At 45.1% G+C, this 19,809-nt stretch overlaps 3 protein-coding genes across 5 annotated transcripts in view; 1 reads left to right on the forward strand and 2 right to left on the reverse strand.

Moving 5' to 3' along the window:
- Positions 1-769: 769 nt before the first annotated feature.
- Positions 770-7,107, reverse strand: LOC308139399 (F-box only protein 40-like). The gene is made up of 9 exons (XM_080508841.1): positions 7,063-7,107; positions 6,520-6,545; positions 5,699-6,284; positions 4,252-4,772; positions 3,145-3,324; positions 2,671-2,912; positions 2,396-2,527; positions 1,114-1,417; positions 770-1,036 (listed from the first exon to the last, which is right to left on the reverse strand). The coding sequence occupies exons 2-9, from the start codon at positions 6,520-6,522 to the stop codon at positions 827-829; spliced, it is 2,178 nt and encodes a 725-aa protein (XP_080364967.1). The 5' UTR covers positions 6,523-6,545; positions 7,063-7,107; the 3' UTR covers positions 770-826.
- Positions 7,108-7,588: 481 nt separating this feature from the next.
- Positions 7,589-11,653, forward strand: fbxo40.1 (F-box protein 40, tandem duplicate 1). 2 transcript variants are annotated; one of them, XM_080508391.1, is made up of 7 exons: positions 7,589-7,654; positions 7,784-7,828; positions 8,066-9,211; positions 9,322-9,608; positions 9,709-9,840; positions 10,306-10,597; positions 10,683-11,653. In XM_080508391.1, exons 2-7 carry the CDS (start codon positions 7,826-7,828, stop codon positions 10,899-10,901), a joined length of 2,079 nt encoding a protein of 692 aa, XP_080364517.1. In that variant the 5' UTR covers positions 7,589-7,654; positions 7,784-7,825; the 3' UTR covers positions 10,902-11,653. The 2 variants fall into 2 exon arrangements, with proteins under 2 accessions (XP_080364517.1, XP_080364518.1); XM_080508392.1 differs by having other exon boundaries at positions 9,448-9,608.
- Positions 11,654-18,417: 6,764 nt separating this feature from the next.
- LOC308139347 (rho guanine nucleotide exchange factor 12-like) overlaps positions 18,418-19,809 on the reverse strand; it is a 28,645-nt gene continuing 27,253 nt past the window's right edge. For both annotated transcript variants that reach the window (XM_080508759.1, XM_080508760.1), the window contains exon 36: positions 18,418-19,764. In XM_080508759.1, the coding sequence (XP_080364885.1) occupies positions 19,751-19,764 (14 nt within the window). In that variant the 3' untranslated portion in view covers positions 18,418-19,750. The remainder of the gene's footprint in view (positions 19,765-19,809) is intronic.

The following is a 19,809-nucleotide window of genomic DNA, read 5'->3' on the forward strand; positions in this document are numbered from 1 at the left end:
AATTCGGAGTGAAAAAAGGGAAAGGTGGACCCAGCTGTTGGAACTTTTCAGGCCACTATTTCCAACGTACCAAAACCTGTTTTTCTCCCCGCACAGTACGTCTATTTAAAATCTCCTCCAGTTAGTTTGACATATAATACATGGTTATGTTATTGCGGCTGATGTGGAAGGTGACTGCTCAGTCTGCCTCGAGAAAACCTTTGTGTGTTTGGACTAGCTCATGTGATCTATTGAACTCTGGTCCAGTCTGATGTTTGAGTGTGAATTTTAGTTAAAATTTAGTCAACCTGAACCTTCAACCAGCTTTTCTGTATTGAGTTGATTCGGTGTTTTCCTTTTTGCCACTTGTATTTAGTATATTTGCGTTTGTTGAAACTTTAGATAAAGGCCTTCTCGAGGCTTCTATATTAAATCAATCAGTGTAGTTGGTATTGGGCATTACATGTCTGTCCCTCCTTTGTTATTATTATTGTTATTGCATCTTGGGTCTCTGTTTGATTATTGTAAACCTGAGAACTACTAATAAACCCTCACGTCACCCAAACTCACCCGGTGCTTGTTACTTCCTACACCGACATCCTTCTCCTAGCAGAGCCACGTCATGACAAATACAGAAAAAGAAAAATGTATTCACTGTATCACTATTCACTGTACTTTATTCACTCAATTGTATTAAATACATTTGTTGCGATAACATTGTTGCAGCAAATAAATCGAACTAATACACAATGGGAAGTTTTGGTGGATTTTATTGACACTGTGACACATACTGATAAGATCATTGTAATGCAACACAAAAGGTTGTACGACGGCATTAAGTGCTTCACTATTTCCATCCTTTACTTGTGAAATGGTCGACCAGGCTGAGACTCTCCTGGCTGCTCCTCTGTTTCTCACTCATGCTGGGGAGGAGAACCGGCTCACTGTGTACCGACGCCTCGTAGTAAGGACACACTTTCAGATGAGAAGATATCGGAGCAACATCTGCCATGAGCCACGAATCCACAGAGGAGAACAGACGACTGAACTGCCACACCTGCAGGGCACAGAGGCAGAATGAGGACGGGAAACGCCGAGGATCACGGCTTGTGATGATGAGTGAAGCTTTCTCACAGGCTTTGACGTCCACTTGGCTCCTCGGTGAGAGGAGGTCTTCCTCTCCCAGAGGAGGGTGACCATCCCTCGGTCCTGCAGCAGAGACCAGCACACCTGCCTCATGAGGCGGGACACCAGAGCCAGCTGGGACAGGGACAGGCTGTCCAGGAAGCTGGATATGTGGCACAGCACCTCGTAGGGCAGCAAGCTCAGAGAGTCCTCCCCTCCTCCTCCTCCTCCTCCTCCTCCTCCTCCTCTGGAGGAGTTTTCATCCACTGCAGATTTAATGGTCGGACGCAAGTTGAAACTCCTCAGTTCCTGGCTGTTGTGAAGCAAAGTTTCAATTAGTTTGTTTGCAAGGCAGTAATATCAACACAGTCATCATGCAGTTCACTGACTAGCTCGCACGAATAAGCATTGGCCACAATGGAGAGGAACCTTCAACAGAAGCTGAAGATGCCCTGAAAGTGAAGATTTCATCCAGCAAGGCAAACATTCCACCAGGCCAACTTTAATACTATGACATTTACAGTTCTAGACTTCATGTTACTCCTTTATGTTTGATACAAACTGCCAATCTAATATCAAACTGATTGAATGAAGTGAAATTATTAAAAGTGCATCATGTCTTACAGTGTTTGCATTATAATTTCCATTTCCAACTTTAAGGGTTTGTTGTAAATATTGTCACTATCATTTGAAATAATCTCAGGCAGCCACATGAGGGCAGCACATGTATTAATGATCTCCACTGAATAGTCAGTTTGTTAAAGAAAAAAACAAAAAAACAAAAACAAAACAACAATCTGCCTTTAGATTTTATTGAATAAAAAAATCTGTCAATAAAAGAATATATTTCCTTTTTACAGTTATGGTTGTGTTTCCACCTTGTCGATGTTTTTATTAAATATTGTTGTTTTTTTACATCTCTTCTTTTGTGTTGGATCCTATTTTGGTCAATTTGGTGGAGTCAAAAGTACAAGTAGACTATAAAATTGGTCACTGGTATGAAAAACTTGAAACTCCTTCCTAAAAAAATGTCTATTTGGTCATTTTTTTACTTTTCCCTGGCTGAAACATATTTCGGTCTGGTTAACATTTAGATGGTTTGCCATATTTTCCTGGACATTCTGAATTCTGTAAATTTAGATTGTGTCACATAAACTCACCACTGAATTTAGTTAATCAAAGTAACAAACAGCAAACTCATATCACGACTTTAGCAAGCATTCTGAGTCACGTTGTGTTGATTCGAAGTCGTGAAGTTAATAGAAATGAGCCTTTCGGGGTGTGAGCTCACTTGTAGATGACCGTGGCTTCATGTGTGGAGGGCTGAAACCTTCGCTGGCTGTAGGTGCATCCCAGGTAAGCCAGAGGGCATCTCTGCTCGAACCAGCCGCTCAGGCAAGTCTGGATGTCACTGTGCACGTTTCTGGGAAACAGATCAAGCTTTCAGTGCGCACACTCAACATGATGGAACAAACATGAGCATCCGTTTAACTTTTAGTTCATGTCAGGTTTTTTTTTACAATTTTTTTTCCTATCATTCACTCGACCCGTGTGATCCTCGCCGACCTGAAGTGTGCCGCGAACTCTTTGCGGTGGAAGGTGTGGCCGCAGAGGAAGGTGAAGACAGAGCTGCCTCTGTTGTGCCTGCTGTTCACGCTCTGCGCCTGCAGTTGCAGCTGCAGCTTCAGCGGCCGGCCCGCCATCACCTCGGCCAGCGTGGTCTTCCTCCTGAACGGAGCCGAGCGGAATGAGTGAGTCTGTGTTCCCACGTCGTAGTAGAGGCCGTCGGCCGCCCCCGGCTCGCTGACCTGCGTGGAGACCAGTCAATCACCAAGGTCATCAGAGAGGAAGACAATCACACTGTTCTTTGACTGTGGAACCAAGCAGGATGGCGTAAAAACCTCTTCAGGCACAGGAAGAACATGCAAACGCCACTCAGGACAATGGAGTATGTGTGCAGTGATGCAATTTGGTTAACCACTGTTATAAAATGTTTTCCTTGTTCGTTCATGCATTTTTTTTTTCAGTACTATTTTGTACCTTGTGACCCATGACCTCGCTCTCAGCGTAGCCCAGCAGGGTGTCCGCTGCTTCGTCAGTGAACCACTCGTCTTCATCAGCTCTGAGGTCCGACGTGTCCAAGCTGCGAGTTTCAGTCTGAGCCCGCGAAGCTGTGTCGTACAGGTGGACCCGCCGCCTGTAGTGATAGCTGTCTGGTATCTTACAGGAAGAAACACACCGGAGGACAGTGGACACATCTTGGGTGACTCACCGTTTCAACTGGTTAGGGTTATCTTTTTAGTTGTAATGTCTGAAATGCAGTAAGCTAAAGCCATAACAATGATTAAATTAGAAATATGTCTCCGCCTGAATGATTACATCTACATTATGACACTATTAACTGTACATTCGACTGTATTTTTCTTTTTCTTTGGTGTGAAGTAAAGTGCTCAGTACATGCTTGAGCACCAATTACGATGTAACAACACTCTGATGATCGATGCCAGGGGGGTCAAACATAAGGCCCGTGGGCCAAAACTGGCCTGCAAGAGCCTGCAATATGGTACCATCAACCCACCAAGTAAATTACAAAAATAACAGAGAAACAACTGATTTTTAACACAGCTTTCATGCATTATTATGATTATTATGATTATTAATGAAGAAGAAGAAGAAGAAGAAGAAGAAGAAGAAGAAGAAGAAGAAGAAGAAGAAGAAGAAGAAGAAGAAGAAGAAGAAGAAGAAGAAGAAGAAGAAGAAGAAGAAGAAGAAGAAGAAGAAGAAGAAGAAGAAGAAGAAGAAGAAGAAGAAGAAGAAGAAGAAGAAGAAGAAGAAGAAGAAGAAGAAGAAGAAGAAGAAGAAGAAGAAGAAGAAGAAGAAGAAGAAGAAGAAGATGCAAAATCAGTTATAGGTGTTCTTGTTTTGGACATTTCAGTGTATTTTTCAATATTGAAATTGGCTTTTTGTCGAGATTGCCGTAATTTCAAGTACAGATTTTTGAGATTTGGAAAAATATACCTTATCAATGCATATACGTTGTGCCACAACAAAGAAAAATGTTGGAATTTAAATTTAAAGGCAACGGTATTACCGGTCTGAATTTGATACGGCTGATCTCTGGTTTCCGTTAAATAAACTTGAAATCACCTTAAAGGAGCGCAGGGTCTGGACTGGAATGGGCTCCAGGCTGCCGTAAACAAAGTCTTTATCCCTCGGGGTGCAGGCCTCGATTTGCCCAAAGGCGAGCAGCATGCGGCCGTGATGCACCATGTACATGTTGTACTCCTGCGGAGTGAGGTCCTCCCTCAGCCGGTCCAGCACGCCCTCCTGCCACGGAGCCAAGCCCGTCTTGCTGGTGTCTGGTGGGGGACCGTTTCCGTCAGGGCCGCCAAGTTCCTCCTTTGAATCCTCGTCGTCTATTCGTGCTTTCTCCCGTCTCTCAGCCTCCCCTGAGCCTCTCTCACTCCGGGTCTTCTCCCTCTCCTCAGGTTGCTCTCTATTGTTGAGTTTCTCCTCAGCGACGGCGCAGGCGCCTTTATCCATGCTGAACATCATCTCCAACAGTTTGTGTTTTTCCACGTTGACGCCTGAACTGGGCCTCGCACTGATCTGGGTGGGATCCGTCTCCTCTGCAGCTTTGGTCCCACACACGTTGCTTTCATGGTGATCTGTGAGAAATAAAGGCACACACTGGATAAAAACAGATAAGGGAAAAAAAAAAACTACTGTTTGAAATATACGGACACTCCAGTAATTAGTAAGTTGTTACTATATGTGAAGATTTTGCATAAAAATTATGAGTGACTCTTGAATTCGTAAGGTAACAAAATATGGTTTTAATACACACTAAACGTGCACAATTTAAAATCTTAAACATAAAAGTATATCTATGTGCAATTACTGTTACAAATTTAAGCAGTGGTTATTTCGTATACCACATAGAATTACTTTATCAATAGCAGACATTTGATGTTATTTATCTGTATTAACTATTCACATTTAAAGCACATTTCTATTTCTCAGTATAGGACACTATTTCAAAAATGATTAGAAAACTAAATTACATTTGAAAGATAACACCATTGCAAGTTATTAATAGTATAAATGTATTTATAAAGCAAGCATTTGTTCCGTTAATGTAAAAGTTAATGGCAACAAAAGTGCACATGAAATGGTCTGAGTATTATCGTGGACATGCAGTAATCAGAAACGTTTAGAATTTTAAAAGCAGCAAAGTATGACATATTGCAAATTTATACACTTACATACATTAAAAAATGCCTATATATTTGCAAGCTAATGTTTTGTAATTTTATGAAATCAACGTTTCCATCCAAAGCTGCTTGTTTTTAAGGATCTAGAAACTTTCTTGATGGTTATTCTTCTGTATTGAACCCTTCCTCTTCATAGCTAACCTTCTCACTGTACGTTCTGGTAGCAGTGGGCTCCTCAGCTCCGGCTTTAAGGGCCTTGCTCAGCGACCCACAGTAGTGATTTGTCGGTAGCAGAATTCAAACTAGTGAACTTCTGAACACAAACTTGCTTCGTTAAACACTGTTTTGCAGCGTTGGATCAGAGCAGGACTTTCTGTCACCTTCACTGGTCTCCTTGTTTTCGACGCCGTTCATCAGTCCTCCCACTGCTGACTCCTTCTTTTCTTCTTCCTGTGTCTCCTCCACCTCCTCCTCCTCCTCCTCCTGCTCCTCCTCCATCAGCTCTGGATAGAGGGGCTTCATCTTCAGGCGGCTGTAGAGCTCTGACTGATCCACCAAGGCCATGGCGAGGTCTAGAGCCTCCGCCTGCTGCTCCTCTCTCTCCCGCAGCACGTTGTCCTGCAGGGCCTTGTCGTTGTGTGGGTGGGTGTCGTCGGTGGGCCAGCGGAGCCACTCCATGGAGCAGCACACCACGCTGGCCGGACAGGCCTGCAGGTGGGCCGCCCGCGAGGAGCGGGGCAGCTGGAGGGGGCAGCCGTACTCAGCGTTGATGCAGGGGACTCTGACGTTGGGGCAGAGCAGCAGGTGGTCCTCCTCCTTGCAGAGGTGGAAGAGAGCGCCGCAGTGCAGACGGCAGGGGGTGAGCGCACAGCTCACAGAGACCTCCACCCGAGTCCTGCAGCGCCGGCTGAAGCAGGAGTCACAGTGGACATGGCCTCTGGACCTGGAGGCCCGAGATCGGTGACTCTGGTTTGGATTGAGGTGTGAAAGGAGAACAGAACAACACTGTTTACTAGAATGACTACATGAATTACAAAGCCGCTGACCTGGGCCACATGGTGTCATATGTCAATAGTTCTACTCCACCAGGTTGAGGCCTGTAGCGCCTGTGAGATGGGGTCAGTGTGAAATGAATACAAAATGATGGATGGATGAAATAATGTCACATAATGTTAACTTAAGATGCACAGTCTTGACTTACCATATTCGAAGGATGTTTTTATTGTCCTGAAATAAACATAGAGACAATTTGACGTTCAAATCTGTGACATTGGTTCAAAACCGTGATTGATTGATTGATGATAGAAAAGGCAAACGTTTTTCCTCTTTGTGGCTTCTGAAAATACATGAATGTAATCTCACACGTGAAACATAAAGATATTATTCTCCTTCTGCGGGGATTTCTTTGTCCTGTTGATCTCAATACCCCTCAGCTTCGTTCACCGTGTCCTTCGAGGACCAGTAACCGCTAATCACAATACAGATAAGCCGTTTTGCACTAATTAAACTGCATTTAACTGTCTCATATATACATACATTTCATTAAACATACAATGAAATATAGGGCAGGCGCTTAAACTGTGTGTTGTTGTAACACAATACTCAGAGCAACTAAAATATCAAATCTCTACTTTTTTTTTAATAATTAATCCCGGCTGTTTCAATGCATTTCACTCAATTTAATTGAACAAAATCAAAGATTCTTTGCAAATACAAGATCAAACTTTCCCACCGGGCGTCTTACCAGGCTGCCACCACAGACGAGTTGTGTTGTGTCTTTGGTTTTAAAACTTTCCGTCCGTGTGTTCTTTAAACTGGAAGGTTAAAATTAGACAAGCACCACCGAGCAGGTTCAAGGGTAGAAATAACTCCCCCGCCCCCCCCCTTAGTCTTTCTGTGGTTCAATTAATTTAAGTCTGTAAGACTTTGGGAGTTTTGCACCTTATCATCTAGTTTCCATACAGAGGAGTTTATCTGTTGGTGTCACTGCAGTAAAATATTCACGGATATAATATTTTGGAATATGCTGGCAAACTGGAGTTTTTGGTCTTATTTGAACCTCAGGGTGATTTTCCACTGTTTGTATTGACTTTCTCACAGTAGAGCAGTATCAATTAGATCAAAGATAGTGAGACAGATCTCTTGATGTGAATCAACGGGAGAGGTGGTAATTCAAACCATGTTCCTGACCACCTGTGTAACATTTTCTTGGTCGGCCGTCGGCTCTATTTATAACACAGACAAACACACACACACACACACACAGTCACTCCGTCTTTAACAGCACAGGAAGAAGCACGATAGAAGCGTGTTTCCAGCTTTCCAGCTCATGCTTGGTAATCCACACTTTTCAATGACTTTAGACGCTGGACACTGTTGGTATTCTGCCATTCTGTGTATGCATGCACTTCTTTCAAGGACGTTGTGCTTGGAAATGTGTAAATGAATATCTTCTCTGCTTGCAGGACGGGGCTGATATAGAGGCCCGGCGCAGGAAGATCTGACAGATGGTGTGTTTTCATTTCGCAACTATGTTCAGGAACATTTCCATTAGGTTGTATAGTGGTTTTAATAACCGTATTTCACACTGTTTCATATTGAGTGTATGGTACAGAATTACTGCTTCAAACACAAAGAGCCAGGAAAATGTATTTGTCGTGCAAAAGTTTATTTAAAAGTACCATGTTCACCCCGTGGCACCGTCAAGATGTCCTGACTTCCTGTGACTCTTTATGTATCCAAATCAGAGTGACCGATCTCGGGCCTCCAGGTCCAGAGGCCATGTCCACTGTGACTCCTGCTTCAGCCGGCGCTGCAGGGCCCGGGTGGAGGTCTCTGTGAGCTGTGCGCTCACCCCCTGCCGTCTGCACTGCGGGGCTCTCTTCCACCTCTGCAAGGAGGAGGACCACCTGCTGCTCTGCCCCAACGTCAGAGTCCCCTGCATCAACGCTGAGTACGGCTGCCCCCTCCAGCTGCCACGCTCCTCGCGGGCGGCCCACCTGCAGGCCTGTCCGGCCAGCGTGGTGTGCTGCTCCATGGAGTGGAACCGCTGGCCGGCCAACGACGCCCACTCCCACCTGAACACCGAGCTGCATGAAAACCTGCTGAAGGAAAGACATCGGGGAGGAGGCCTGGACCTGGCCATGGCCCTGAATGACCAGGACCGCCTGTTTCATTCCTTGAAGATGAAGAAGTTGTTTCCGGAGCTGATCCAGACTGTGGAGGAGGAGGAGGAGGAGAGAGAAGAAGAGAAGATGGAGGAGAGGAGGAGAAAGGAGAGACAGAGAAAGGCCCTGTTGGAGAAGGAGGCGACTGCAAAACAAGCCAGCAGTCACACCTGGGAGTCTTTCGCCTTTTTAAACATCCAAAGCCAGGAATCAAAAGAGATTGATGATGAAATGGGTGATGAGGTTCAGCTTGAAGATGAGCAGGAGCTCTCTCAGGAGGAGAGAGATGCGATTGCCAGAACATCGGGAGTGGATGCAAATCTTTTGGAAAACTACAACGCCTGGGAGCGCATGTTCAGTATGGAGATGGGAGGGTGCAGGGAAGCTGGAGGGACGGCTGCAGCCGGCCGTGGCCGAGGGAAAGGCCTCGGGCCTCTTATGGAGGAAGACACAGCTTGTATGGCTGCCACGGTTCCACATCCTGGCGCATGTGCTTCTCCTTCTCTATCGTCTTCCTTGTTTCCCTGTCAAGCAAAGAATTTTGTGTACGGACATGTGGAGCCCATAAAGATTATCACTGTACGCACCTTTAAAATCCCGACCAGCTTCGCTGCCAGGCAGGGGCGCATCCGTAACCCCAGCTTCTACAGGAGAGAGAGCAAGGCTGTGGATACCAGTGACCTGGGAGTGGCACTGAATGACATGCCAGTGTGGGAGGAAGTCCAGGTGAGATGCATGAGCTATGTTCTCAAAACTTCCATCCAACATCTACGAGCTGAGACTGATCCACAACAGTGAGACAATAGGACAATAAATATGATGGTTTTGCTTTGCAGGCCTCCCTGCTGTGCTCCCTGGAAAGAGAACTGAGGGGTCACCTCATTGCGGAGAGCGTGTGCTCCGACGCCCTGCTACAGGATGAAGGCACTCAGACCTACAACTTTCCGTCTGCTCCGTTCCAGAGGAAAACCTCCCTGGCTGATCTGACAGCAGGGAAACGCCTGGAGCTGCACCTCCAGCTGCAGGTAGAGGGCGTCACCAGTCGTCACCACAAGGCCAGCTCCGCCTTCACCTTCCTCTGTGGACACACCTTCCAGCGCAGAGAGTTCTGCACACACTACAAGTGAGTTGGCATCTGGAAGTCTCAATCTAAGTAGATGACTTTATTATGTGGGGAAGCAATTCTGTGTGCAGTATTCAAGATATATTGTTTTTCAAACCAGAAACATCCACAGTGACGTCCAGATGGGTGTGAATGGATGGTTTGAACACAGATGCCCACTGGCTTATTTGGGATGCACCTATAGCCAGAAGAGGTTCCGGCCCTCAACGCATGATGCCAATGTAAACTACAAGTAAGGCAAAACATACCCTTTTGAAACCATAAATGTGAAATATATTCACATTTTATATCTGTTTGATAGCATTTTTAAGTCCGGGTTGCTTCATTACAGTCCATTTCTCATGTTTAATGCAGCTTGTTGCTTAATTGATTTGTTAATAGTGGAGAAAATAGCTGTTTTGTAGATGTCAGAGAGAAAAAATAGAGTTTTACTACTCTGCTCCTGTGCTGTATGCATGATAAAGTGAAACATTCGTAGGCAAGAGTGTAGACAAGCATCAGCATTGAATAAAGTGTGCTGCAAAATCTGTAAAGTTGAATTGACCTCATCACCCTGGTCAGTTCATCTTGTAAAACCAAAGCGATCACCTGCATTATGTTCTTTTGTACTCCATGGTTTAGAGTCTTAATAAACAAGCACTTTGATGTGATTTGTAAAAGAATGAGTGAATGACCTCACACATGTTGTGACACTCAGTGAGGATCTGGGCTGCTTCAGCCTGCATCCCTCCATCCCTGGAAGAGGAGGAAGGGTAGGAGGAGGAAGGGGAGGAGGAGGAGGGGAGGACTCCCTGAGCTCGCTGCCCTACGAGGTGCTGTGCCACATGTCCAGCTTCCTGGACAGCCTGTCCCTGTCCCAGCTGGCTTTGGTGTCCCGCCTCATGAGGCAGGTGTGCTGGTCTCTGCTGCAGGACCGAGGGATGGTCACCCTCCTCTGGGAGAGGAAGACCTCCTCTCACCGAGGAACCAAGTGGAGGGTGAAGCAGAAGGTACGAGAACATGAAAGAAGGCATTTTACGGCTCTAAATGTGTAGACTGGTCTTCCTCACTCTTACCATCTCTTTCTGGAAACAGGTATGGCAGTTCAGCACTTTGTTCTCTCCTGTGGATATTTGGAGCTTCAAAGATGTCCCGTCCATCTCAGAGCACCTGAAGGTGTGTCCTTACTACGAAAAGGAGTCCAAGGTGGAGAAGATCCGTCTGCTGCGTGTCCAAGAGGAAATCCAAACCAGTAAAAGCTGCAAAGGTCCCACTCTGGTCTCCTTGCTTCAGCAGAAGAGGATCAAGATGTAGAAGAAACCTTCCCGATGGACAAATGTTGTCTCTGGTCTGCAAAGTTTACTCTCATAGAGAAAAACATAGAGAAACTGTCCAGTTTTTACTGTTATGCCATGGATCTGAAGCAGCCAACTAAAAGCAATACACTTTAAATTCTACTTTTTAGATGATTTTGTCAGAAAAAAAACTCATTTGCACAGAAACAGTGTTTTTCACTGATCGGGTTATGTAACTAATACATTATTTGATGAATTCAAGCATTTGTAACGTAGGACAATGCATACTTGAAATTTTAAATGTTCCTTTGGGTAATAACACTATTTAATGAAGCAATAAAAAGGTAAACAATCACTCCAGCAGCTGTTTGGTATGCAGGTTAAGAGAGGCCACAAGTTGGTTCAATGACCTGACATGACATTTTACCTGATTGGAATTCAACCTACGAGGAGCATGGAGATGTCGCCCGGATTGGCGCAGCCGGGGCCACACCCTGGAGCCAGGCCCGGGGTGGAGGCTCGCACGCGAGCGCCTGGTGGCCGGGTTCTTGCCCGCGGGACTTGGCCGGGCTCAGCCCAAAGGGACGACGCGGGCCCCTCCTTCTCCTCATCCTCCTGTGGGCCCACCACCTACAGAGGCTGTCGTAGGGGTCGGGTGCAGTGTAGATTGGGTGGCAGTCGACGGCAGGGGCCTCGACGACCCGATCCCTGGACACAGACTCTGGCTCAAACCGGAAGTAAGGGATGCCGTCAAGCTGAAGAAGGAGTCCTACCGGGCACTGTTAGCTCATAGGACTCCCGAGGCAATTGACAGGTACCGGCAGGCCAAGCGAGCCGCAGCCCGGGCTGTGGTGGAGGCAAAAACTCGGGTCTGGGAGGAGTTCGGAGAGGCCATGGAGGAGGACTTTTGGTCGGCCTCGAGGAAATTCTGGCAAACCGTCCGGCGCCTCAGGCGGGGGAAGCAGTTCTCCACCAACACTGTTTACAGTGGACGTGGGGAGCTGTTGACCTCAACTGGGGACATTGTTGGGCGGTGGAAGGAATACTTCGAGGACCTCCTCAATCCCACCACCACGTCTTCCATTGAGGAAGCAGAGACTGGGTTCTCAGAGGTGGACTCGTCCATTTCCCAAGCTGAAGTCACCGAGGTTGTTGCTAAGCTCCTTGGTGGTAAGGCACTTGGAGTGGATGAGATTCGCCCAGAGTTCCTTAAGTCTCTGGATGGGCAGGGACTGTCGTGGCTGACTCGTCTCTGCAACATCGCGTGGCGGGCGGGGACAGTACCTCTGGACTGGCAGACCGGGGTGGTGGTCCCTCTCTTCCAGAAGGGGGATCGGAGGGTGTGTTCCAACTACAGAGGGTTCACACTCCTCAGCCTCCCCGGGAAAGTCTATTCCAGGGTACTGGAGAGGAGGGTCCGGCCATTAGTCGAACCTCGGATCCAAGAGGAACAATGCGGTTTTCGTCCTGGTCGTGGAACACTGGACCAGCTCTATACCCTCCACCAGGTACTTGAGGGTTCGTGGGAGTTCGCCCAACCAGTCCACATGTGTTTTGTGGATCTGGAGATCCCCCGAGATGTCCTGTGGGGGGTGCTCCGGGAGTATGGAGTCCGGGGTCCCTTGTTGAGGGCTGTTCGGTCTTTGTATTCCCGGAGTAGGAGTTTGGTTCGCATTGCCGGCAGTAAGTCGGACCTGTTCCCAGTGCACGTTGGCCTCCGGCAGGGGTGTCCTTTATCACCGGTTCTGTTCATTACTTTTATGGACAGAATATCTAGGCACAGCCGGGGGCCGAAGGGGGTCCAGTTTGGGGACCACAGGATCTCATCTCTGCTATTTGCGGATGATGTGGTTCTGTTGGCCCCATCAAGCCTGGATCTCCAGCGTGCACTGACACGGTTCGCAACCGAGTGTGAAGCAGCTGGGATGAAGATCAGCACCTCTAAATCCGAGGCCATGGTTCTCGACCGGAAAAAGGTGGCTTGCCCCCTCCAGGTCGGTGGAGTGCCCTTGTCCCAAGTGGAGGAGTTCAAGTATCTTGGGGTCTTGTTCACGAGTGGGGGAAAGATGGAGCGTGAGATCGACAGGCGGATCGGTGCAGCGTCTGCAGTCATGCGGACGTTGTATCGGTCCGTCGTGGTGAAGAAGGAGCTGAGCCAAAAAGCGAAGCTCTCGATTTACCGGTCGACCTTCATTCCTACCCTTACCTATGGTCATGAACTATGGGTCATGACCGAAAGAACGAGATCCTGGATACAAGCGGCTGAAATGAGCTTCCTCCGTCGGGTGGCTGGGTGTACCCTTAGAGATAGGGTGAGGAGCTCAGCCACCAGGGAGGAGCTCGGAGTAGAGCCGCTGCTCCTCCACATCGAGAGGAGCCAGCTGAGGTGGCTCGGGCATCTATTTCGGATGCCCCCCGGACGCCTTCCTAGGGAGGTGTTCTGGGCATGTACCTCCGGTAGGAGGCCTCGGGGCAGACCCAGGACACGTTGAGGGACTATGTCTCTCGGCTGGCCTGGGAACGTCTTGGGGTGCCACCGGAGGAGCTGGAGGAAGTGTCTGGGGTGAGGGAAGTCTGGGCAACTCTGCTCAGACTGCTGCCTCCGCGACCCGGCCCCGGATAAGCGGTAGTCAATGGATGGATGGATGGATGGAATTCAACCTTCATGTAAAATATGAACGTTCACATCTCAAACAGATGCAGATAAATACCTGAAGTTATGCACTTGGGCTAACACTTATGCCGATAAAGTTATATTGGGTCTGTTAAAAAGACGATTTGTACTTTGAACCTTAAATTGGAATAAAATCTTATTTTCTTCTTTGTGAATTGGTTCTTGTTTATTCTATGTCATGATCTGATCCTCCACCACTGAAACGTAACCCTTTATATGCCAGTTTTGATCACATACTACTAACTCAGATTTCTTTGGTCTCAGAGAAAAGCCTTTGACTGATGACACCCCTCATCAGCATGAAATGTTTACATTTAGTTTGTTATCTCTTTATTATTTTGATATAGGTGCAGACTGGAGTACGAGGGCCGAGATGTGGCGGTCCGAGGAGACGCGGCCTCTCAGGAGAAGTTTCACAACTTTGTGCGCTTCCTGGGAGATCTTTACCTGCATCTGGAGGTAAGAATACACCTGTGTTATCCCGTGTATGTGAGCCTGTTGTCATCATCTTTCACCTCTACAAGAGGTGTGGCTGCATGAGAGCGTTGCTTGAAAGACAAAAAAATGTTTCTGCAAATGTTTCATGATATTTGAGATTATGTAAAATTTTAAGGGCGTCTAGAAACATTTTCCACCACTGTAAATACATTGCCGTTCCCATTACATGTATTCATATTGAAGGGAAAAAGTCACAAAAAGATACCCCATGATAAACACATGTGTTGATGTTATTTTAAGGTGAAGAGCTCCAATGGGACTTATTCTCGGCAGACATCCTCCTGACTGGACTGAAGGATGTGCTCCACAGTCCAGTCCAGGGGACGCCGACGTCACGTGTGCTCTGGAGCTGCTCAAGGTGCAAAAACTCATTCAAATATGTCTTTAAAATGTTTGTATGACTGTTGAAGGTTGGGCAGTAAAGCACAATGTGTCTGAACCTTCTAGGCGACAGGGTCCGTGATGGAGGAGGTGTGGAGAGAGAGAGGGAAACCACACATGACCCAGCTGGTCCACACCCTGGAAAAGGTCCTGGTGGAGGCCGATTTCAGCAGGTGTGTCCGTCACTATGGTCGTCTGTGTGGATTGATGCTGAAGCTGATCATTCATCTTTTGTATTGTCTTCACAGTAAGTCCATGTGAGACATGAACATAAAAACATGTTTTGATGATCCTTTATCGTCAAAAAGCATCATAATATATATCAAAGAGTTTAATTAGATATGAGGATGTTATTTAATATCTACACTGAAAGTGCTCATATAAATCAGCAGGTTGGTCACAAATTGAATGTTTGGCTTCATTTTCTCCTCAGAGACGTGAGGCAGATGGTGATTCAACTGCTGAAGTTACGCTTTAGCCACTGGGGCAGGATCGCTTCTGCTTCAGCCTCCAGCAACGCTGCGCCTGAGAACGGTCCTGAGAAAGGCCACGACAACAACCCCGAAGACACCCCCACCAATGACCCCGACCCCCTTATGGTCAGTGTCGACTTTGGTTCACTACATTTTCTCAACTGAAGTAAATTCAGCCACATATTTCCTGTCCTGGTTTGTGAACATCGGTCACTGAGTGTTTCCCTTCCAGGATGAAATCATCTTCTACACAGAAGAGGCAGTTCCTTTCAGGGCCTCAGACCCTGGTGAGTCCATCTACATTTACTGATTCTGAGCTTAGATCACAACCTTCTGGGTGAACGTTGAAGAAAAACAACTTGACATTGTTAACATGGACTCCAGGGTAAAGTCATTAGACTGCTCAAGTTATGTAACCTCATGTAGACTGAATACTTTATACAACAACCATTATATGCCAAATTCACACATGTGAAAGATTGTTATGAGGTTTTGTGTAACTCTGTTATTATTGTTTGTAACAGTTTCTTTAAGGGAAATAACATCCTATAAAACGTGTTCAATGAGGAACAATGTTGATATAACATAGGCCCACTACCTTCTACTGCTTTACTCACATAGAAGCTGGTAGTTGTACTGCACAGCTCCAGTTGTTTTCTCTTTCGCACAACTCACAGTGAAAATTAAACATGTTTACACAAATGTACTTGAGACAAAAGTCCTGGCTTTAGACACTCTGTGTCTTTAGGTGCTGGAAGAAAAAAACTTGTGGTATTTAAATATCTTTATGCTGTTGTGTGTGAAGTTGTCTCATGTCTGCCTCGTTGTGTTTTGACAGACGCTGATGAGAAGCTACAGGAGATCCTGGATAGCCAGGATTACTTCCCTGACCCTGACCCCAAACTTGAAAACCAAGAGTAAGTACACCAGTGAATATTCAGAGAAAGATGTTGAAGCATTGATTCTCTTTTCTTTAGCACACAGTTAAAAAGACAAACATTATAAATGTGGCTTTTAGTAAATACATTTCTGAGGATATTGTGACAATTGCTACTCTATTTAGATTTTCTTTCTATACTGAAGCCTCTGCAATCAGTGTCCATACTGAGAATCCTCCTGATGTGGGATTGTTTCACATTTAGTAAACTGGAGTATTTACACACCTCATTACTAGTTATAGAGTCATTTTAAAGGTTTTTATGTCACCGTGGCGACGCCACACTGGCACATTGTCAGTCATGTGATTTCACCATCCAGGTCATGTGACCTGTGGGCCTCTTGAGCTGGTGAATGTGTGGGACAAACCCACAATGCAACAGGGTGGTGACACCTAGAGGCCGGCCTCACTTTCAATTTAGTCAGCAGTCGGGGTGAAAGAGAGCTGAAGCCTCTCCTCTGTCTAACGGTTCCTCCACCTTCTGTATGACACCAGGAACTAAACAACTGTGAACCTCTGAAAACAAGAAACGTGTCTGTGCCTGGGAGTAACACTTTTTCTTTTGTGTTCACAGGTACGAAGTTGAACTGGAGTTCGAGGTGATAAATTTGAATACAGAGGAAGGAGTTGAACCTGAGATCATCTTTAACCTAACGATCGAATGGCCAGAATAAAAAAACCTTCCGGTCCACTAAAGTAAAGTGGCTAAACTAAGTCTTTCTGTCAGGAGTTTTTTATTGACGTCTCCAGACACACCAAACAACGTAGTGACAGATGAGTCAGTCTGAGAGTTTGGTCTGAGCATGTGAAGGAAAACAGAAGGGAGGGGATGAGCATAGAGGGTGACAACCCATCTCTCTTCACTCCCATCTCCCCCTCTTTATATGCCTCAGTGCCCTTGAGCAAGACATTTTACCACAAACTTCTCCAGATAGTTGGATTGAGTGTCCATGTTGACCAGAGCATGAAACAAAACCCTATTTCCCTATTTATATATTGTATTGTTTTCTCACATTGACAACATGTTATACTATGTCAAAGAAATGATCGACAAAACACAAACATCACTGACTTTTTGTACCACGTTGGCATATTTAAACTTTATTATTTCTATGTAATTAAATCATTCACACGTCTAAATAAACAGTTCGTGTGGTGAACTCACAGCAGTCATCGAAGCCTCACAGGCCAAAAGACTTGTTCATCACTATCAAACCCTCCAGGATAGGACAAATCACGGGGTGTGTATTTTCAGAAATGGTTTATTCCTCCCGTCGACCACTTGTGCTTTGAAAATCTTCTGTTTTCTCAAAAACTCAGCATCAGAATCCAGCTGGAGAGTTTTTTTTATTTATATTAATCTTGACAGTAAAATTCCTCGTGGCTCAAATCTTGAAGCAGATTGAAGGATTTCTCATGCAGCTCGAAGCATCTCCATAGGTAACGTTGGATCCCGTCTGGGAAGTTTCCTGCAACGCGCCTGGCAGAAGATCCACAGGTTTACAGCGTAATTCATCATGTCTCACAGGCAGTGGTAAATTGTTTTTCCAATTTTGGAATATCTCCTTATATCTCTGCCAATAATAGATCTAAATCCTGCATCTCGTAAGATTCACAAACAATCAAGGACAGTGACCAACGACATGTAGCGGCTAAAAACATACTTAAATCTACAAGTAAACTGTAGTATCTTTCAAATTTATAGTAAGATACTTCTCGTAAGAAATCAACCCAACTCCTCAAAAATGTAGGAGTTATAGTTAGTATTAAGTGTATTTTTTTTAACCAAATGAGACTTAAGTCATGTTGTGTTAAAGCGTTCAAATCTATTCATCAAAGTCTTATCAGAACAAGACAAACATGACTTGGTCAACCCGTTTTCAACTTTTTTTCAAAGATTTTCAGTTCGGCTACATTGTCAAAATAAAATTCTGCATTGAACCTTAAACGGTTTGCCAGTCAATATTTCTATCGGCATCATCACATCTGTTTCTTTCATCTCTCCATCCATCCATCTCTATCGCCATCTCTCCCTCCCTCATCTACTGCATCATCCATTAATCCATCGAACTGCCCTGCAACTGCCCTTTTGCTCCTGCAGCTTTCTTCTTTGTGCTCACGAAGGGCCTAAAATCTCACTAAAATCCAAAGTTCAAGCTGCTGCATTCAGATTGTTGCTTTTCGTTTGTGTTCACTTTGCAGGCGCTCTCCAAAGAATAACCTCATGAGTAAAATCCCATGAAACAGTATTTATGAGGGTTTTATGCACGTCAGAGCCTGTTTGGATGAGACTGACGTGCTGGAAATAGTATTGCTTTCATTATGGTTTTGCCAATTCACTTATAAACAATACTAAGAAGAGAAATGCAATCTGGGGGATGTTTGAGCTGCAACTTTTACGATGCAAATAAAAATGTTGGCGCTTCTCATCAGCATCTGATTTTCTATCTCAGTAAAAACAAATGCAATCATAAACAGCTAAAATATGTTCAGCTTTTTATTCCCCGTGATTTTGCCGAAAGCTACAAAAAAGTTCATTTGTTGGAATAACCTTTGACGAAACACACGCAAACCCATTTCCTATTTTTTTTATTGGTCCTTTAATGCTTCTCGTGGACACGATCCAACACTTTCCCCCCATAAATCATCAATGAAACAATAGTTTTCTCTATTCGTTGTGTGTCTCAGCAAATGTGTTAACAGGGTTAATAACAATGGAATAAAAATATATCATTTAAAAGTACATTTATAAAACAGATTAATACTGCTGCATATTTTATCCTCTTTTGAAGTAGTTTGTGTTAAAACAATAAATGATCTCAAGGTGTGCAAATAGAAAAACGGGACAAGTAAAATCGGGTGTAGTCATTAAAATCTTGCGTGCCTTTTCTGTGAACACTTAAAACTCCACTACTTACTTTTCAGGCTCATGTTTCCATTTAGCGGCCAGTGAAAATATCATCAACAATCTTTTCGGTCCATAAAAATTAGATTTGAAATTCATTAGGAATCATAAAGCCTCAGGGTAGAAAGACTTCCACACAGGAAGCAGATTAATGCATAAATGACCACTGAAGCCATCATTCGATTGATTTTTTTAATTTTTTAATTTTTTATGTTTTAAATCAAATGTGCATGATTGAGTAAAACGTAGTTGATTTGGTAAAAAAAAAAAAAAACAGCGCCTTTCTCCTCTAAAAACTCCATTTTATCAACTATTTTTCCCTTAACTTGTAAGTCCCTCCTGGTGGGGATTGGCTGAAAAGAAACTATGTATTTTTACTTGTTGGAAGGATCACATCACACGTGGCTGTGAACCGGAGGAGGAAACACTGCCACACTCATCTGGGCCGTCGTCTTCCACGTTAGTCTGTCTTTGCTTTGAAAACGGTTTATGCTACATTCAAGTACTGCAGGAGGAGGAAAACCGGCTGCTAAACAGCTGCTCTCTCTTTGTAAATTAGACGTGGGTAGATATGCGGCCAATCCCTTGAGAGGTTATATTTGTAAGGCAAATAGTTTTGATTAAATACGGATCATCGCTGGTCTCGTTTGTAGACTTTTACCTAAATTCTCCTAAATTTCTCCTAAAGTCTCCTCTTCTGGACACGTGTGCGACTACAAACCATAAACTTGCCCCTTTTTCCATTTGCTGCTGTATATCCAGTGTTTCAGATAAGTTATGCAGTTGAATATTATCTTATATTATTATAGCACAATGTGTCCATGGTTCACTCCGTGATGTTCCTCTTCCGCGTCGGGAGTTTAAAGTGGGACGATCCGGATCCCGACCAGACCTCAGATCTGAAACGTCCTTCTAATTGGGCTCCAAACGGTCGAGGGTGGAAACGGAGGAATGTGAGCTCGCATGTGAAATTTGGCTTGAGGAAGCGGGACAGTCGTCCTCACTGAATCCCGTCTGGAAAAGAAAAGGGGGGAGTTTTGGATGCATGGTACATGTGTA

This window comes from Blennius ocellaris (genome assembly GCF_963422515.1).
Source record: "Blennius ocellaris genome assembly, chromosome: 14".
In the NCBI taxonomy this organism is placed as follows: Eukaryota; Metazoa; Chordata; class Actinopteri; order Blenniiformes; family Blenniidae; genus Blennius; species Blennius ocellaris.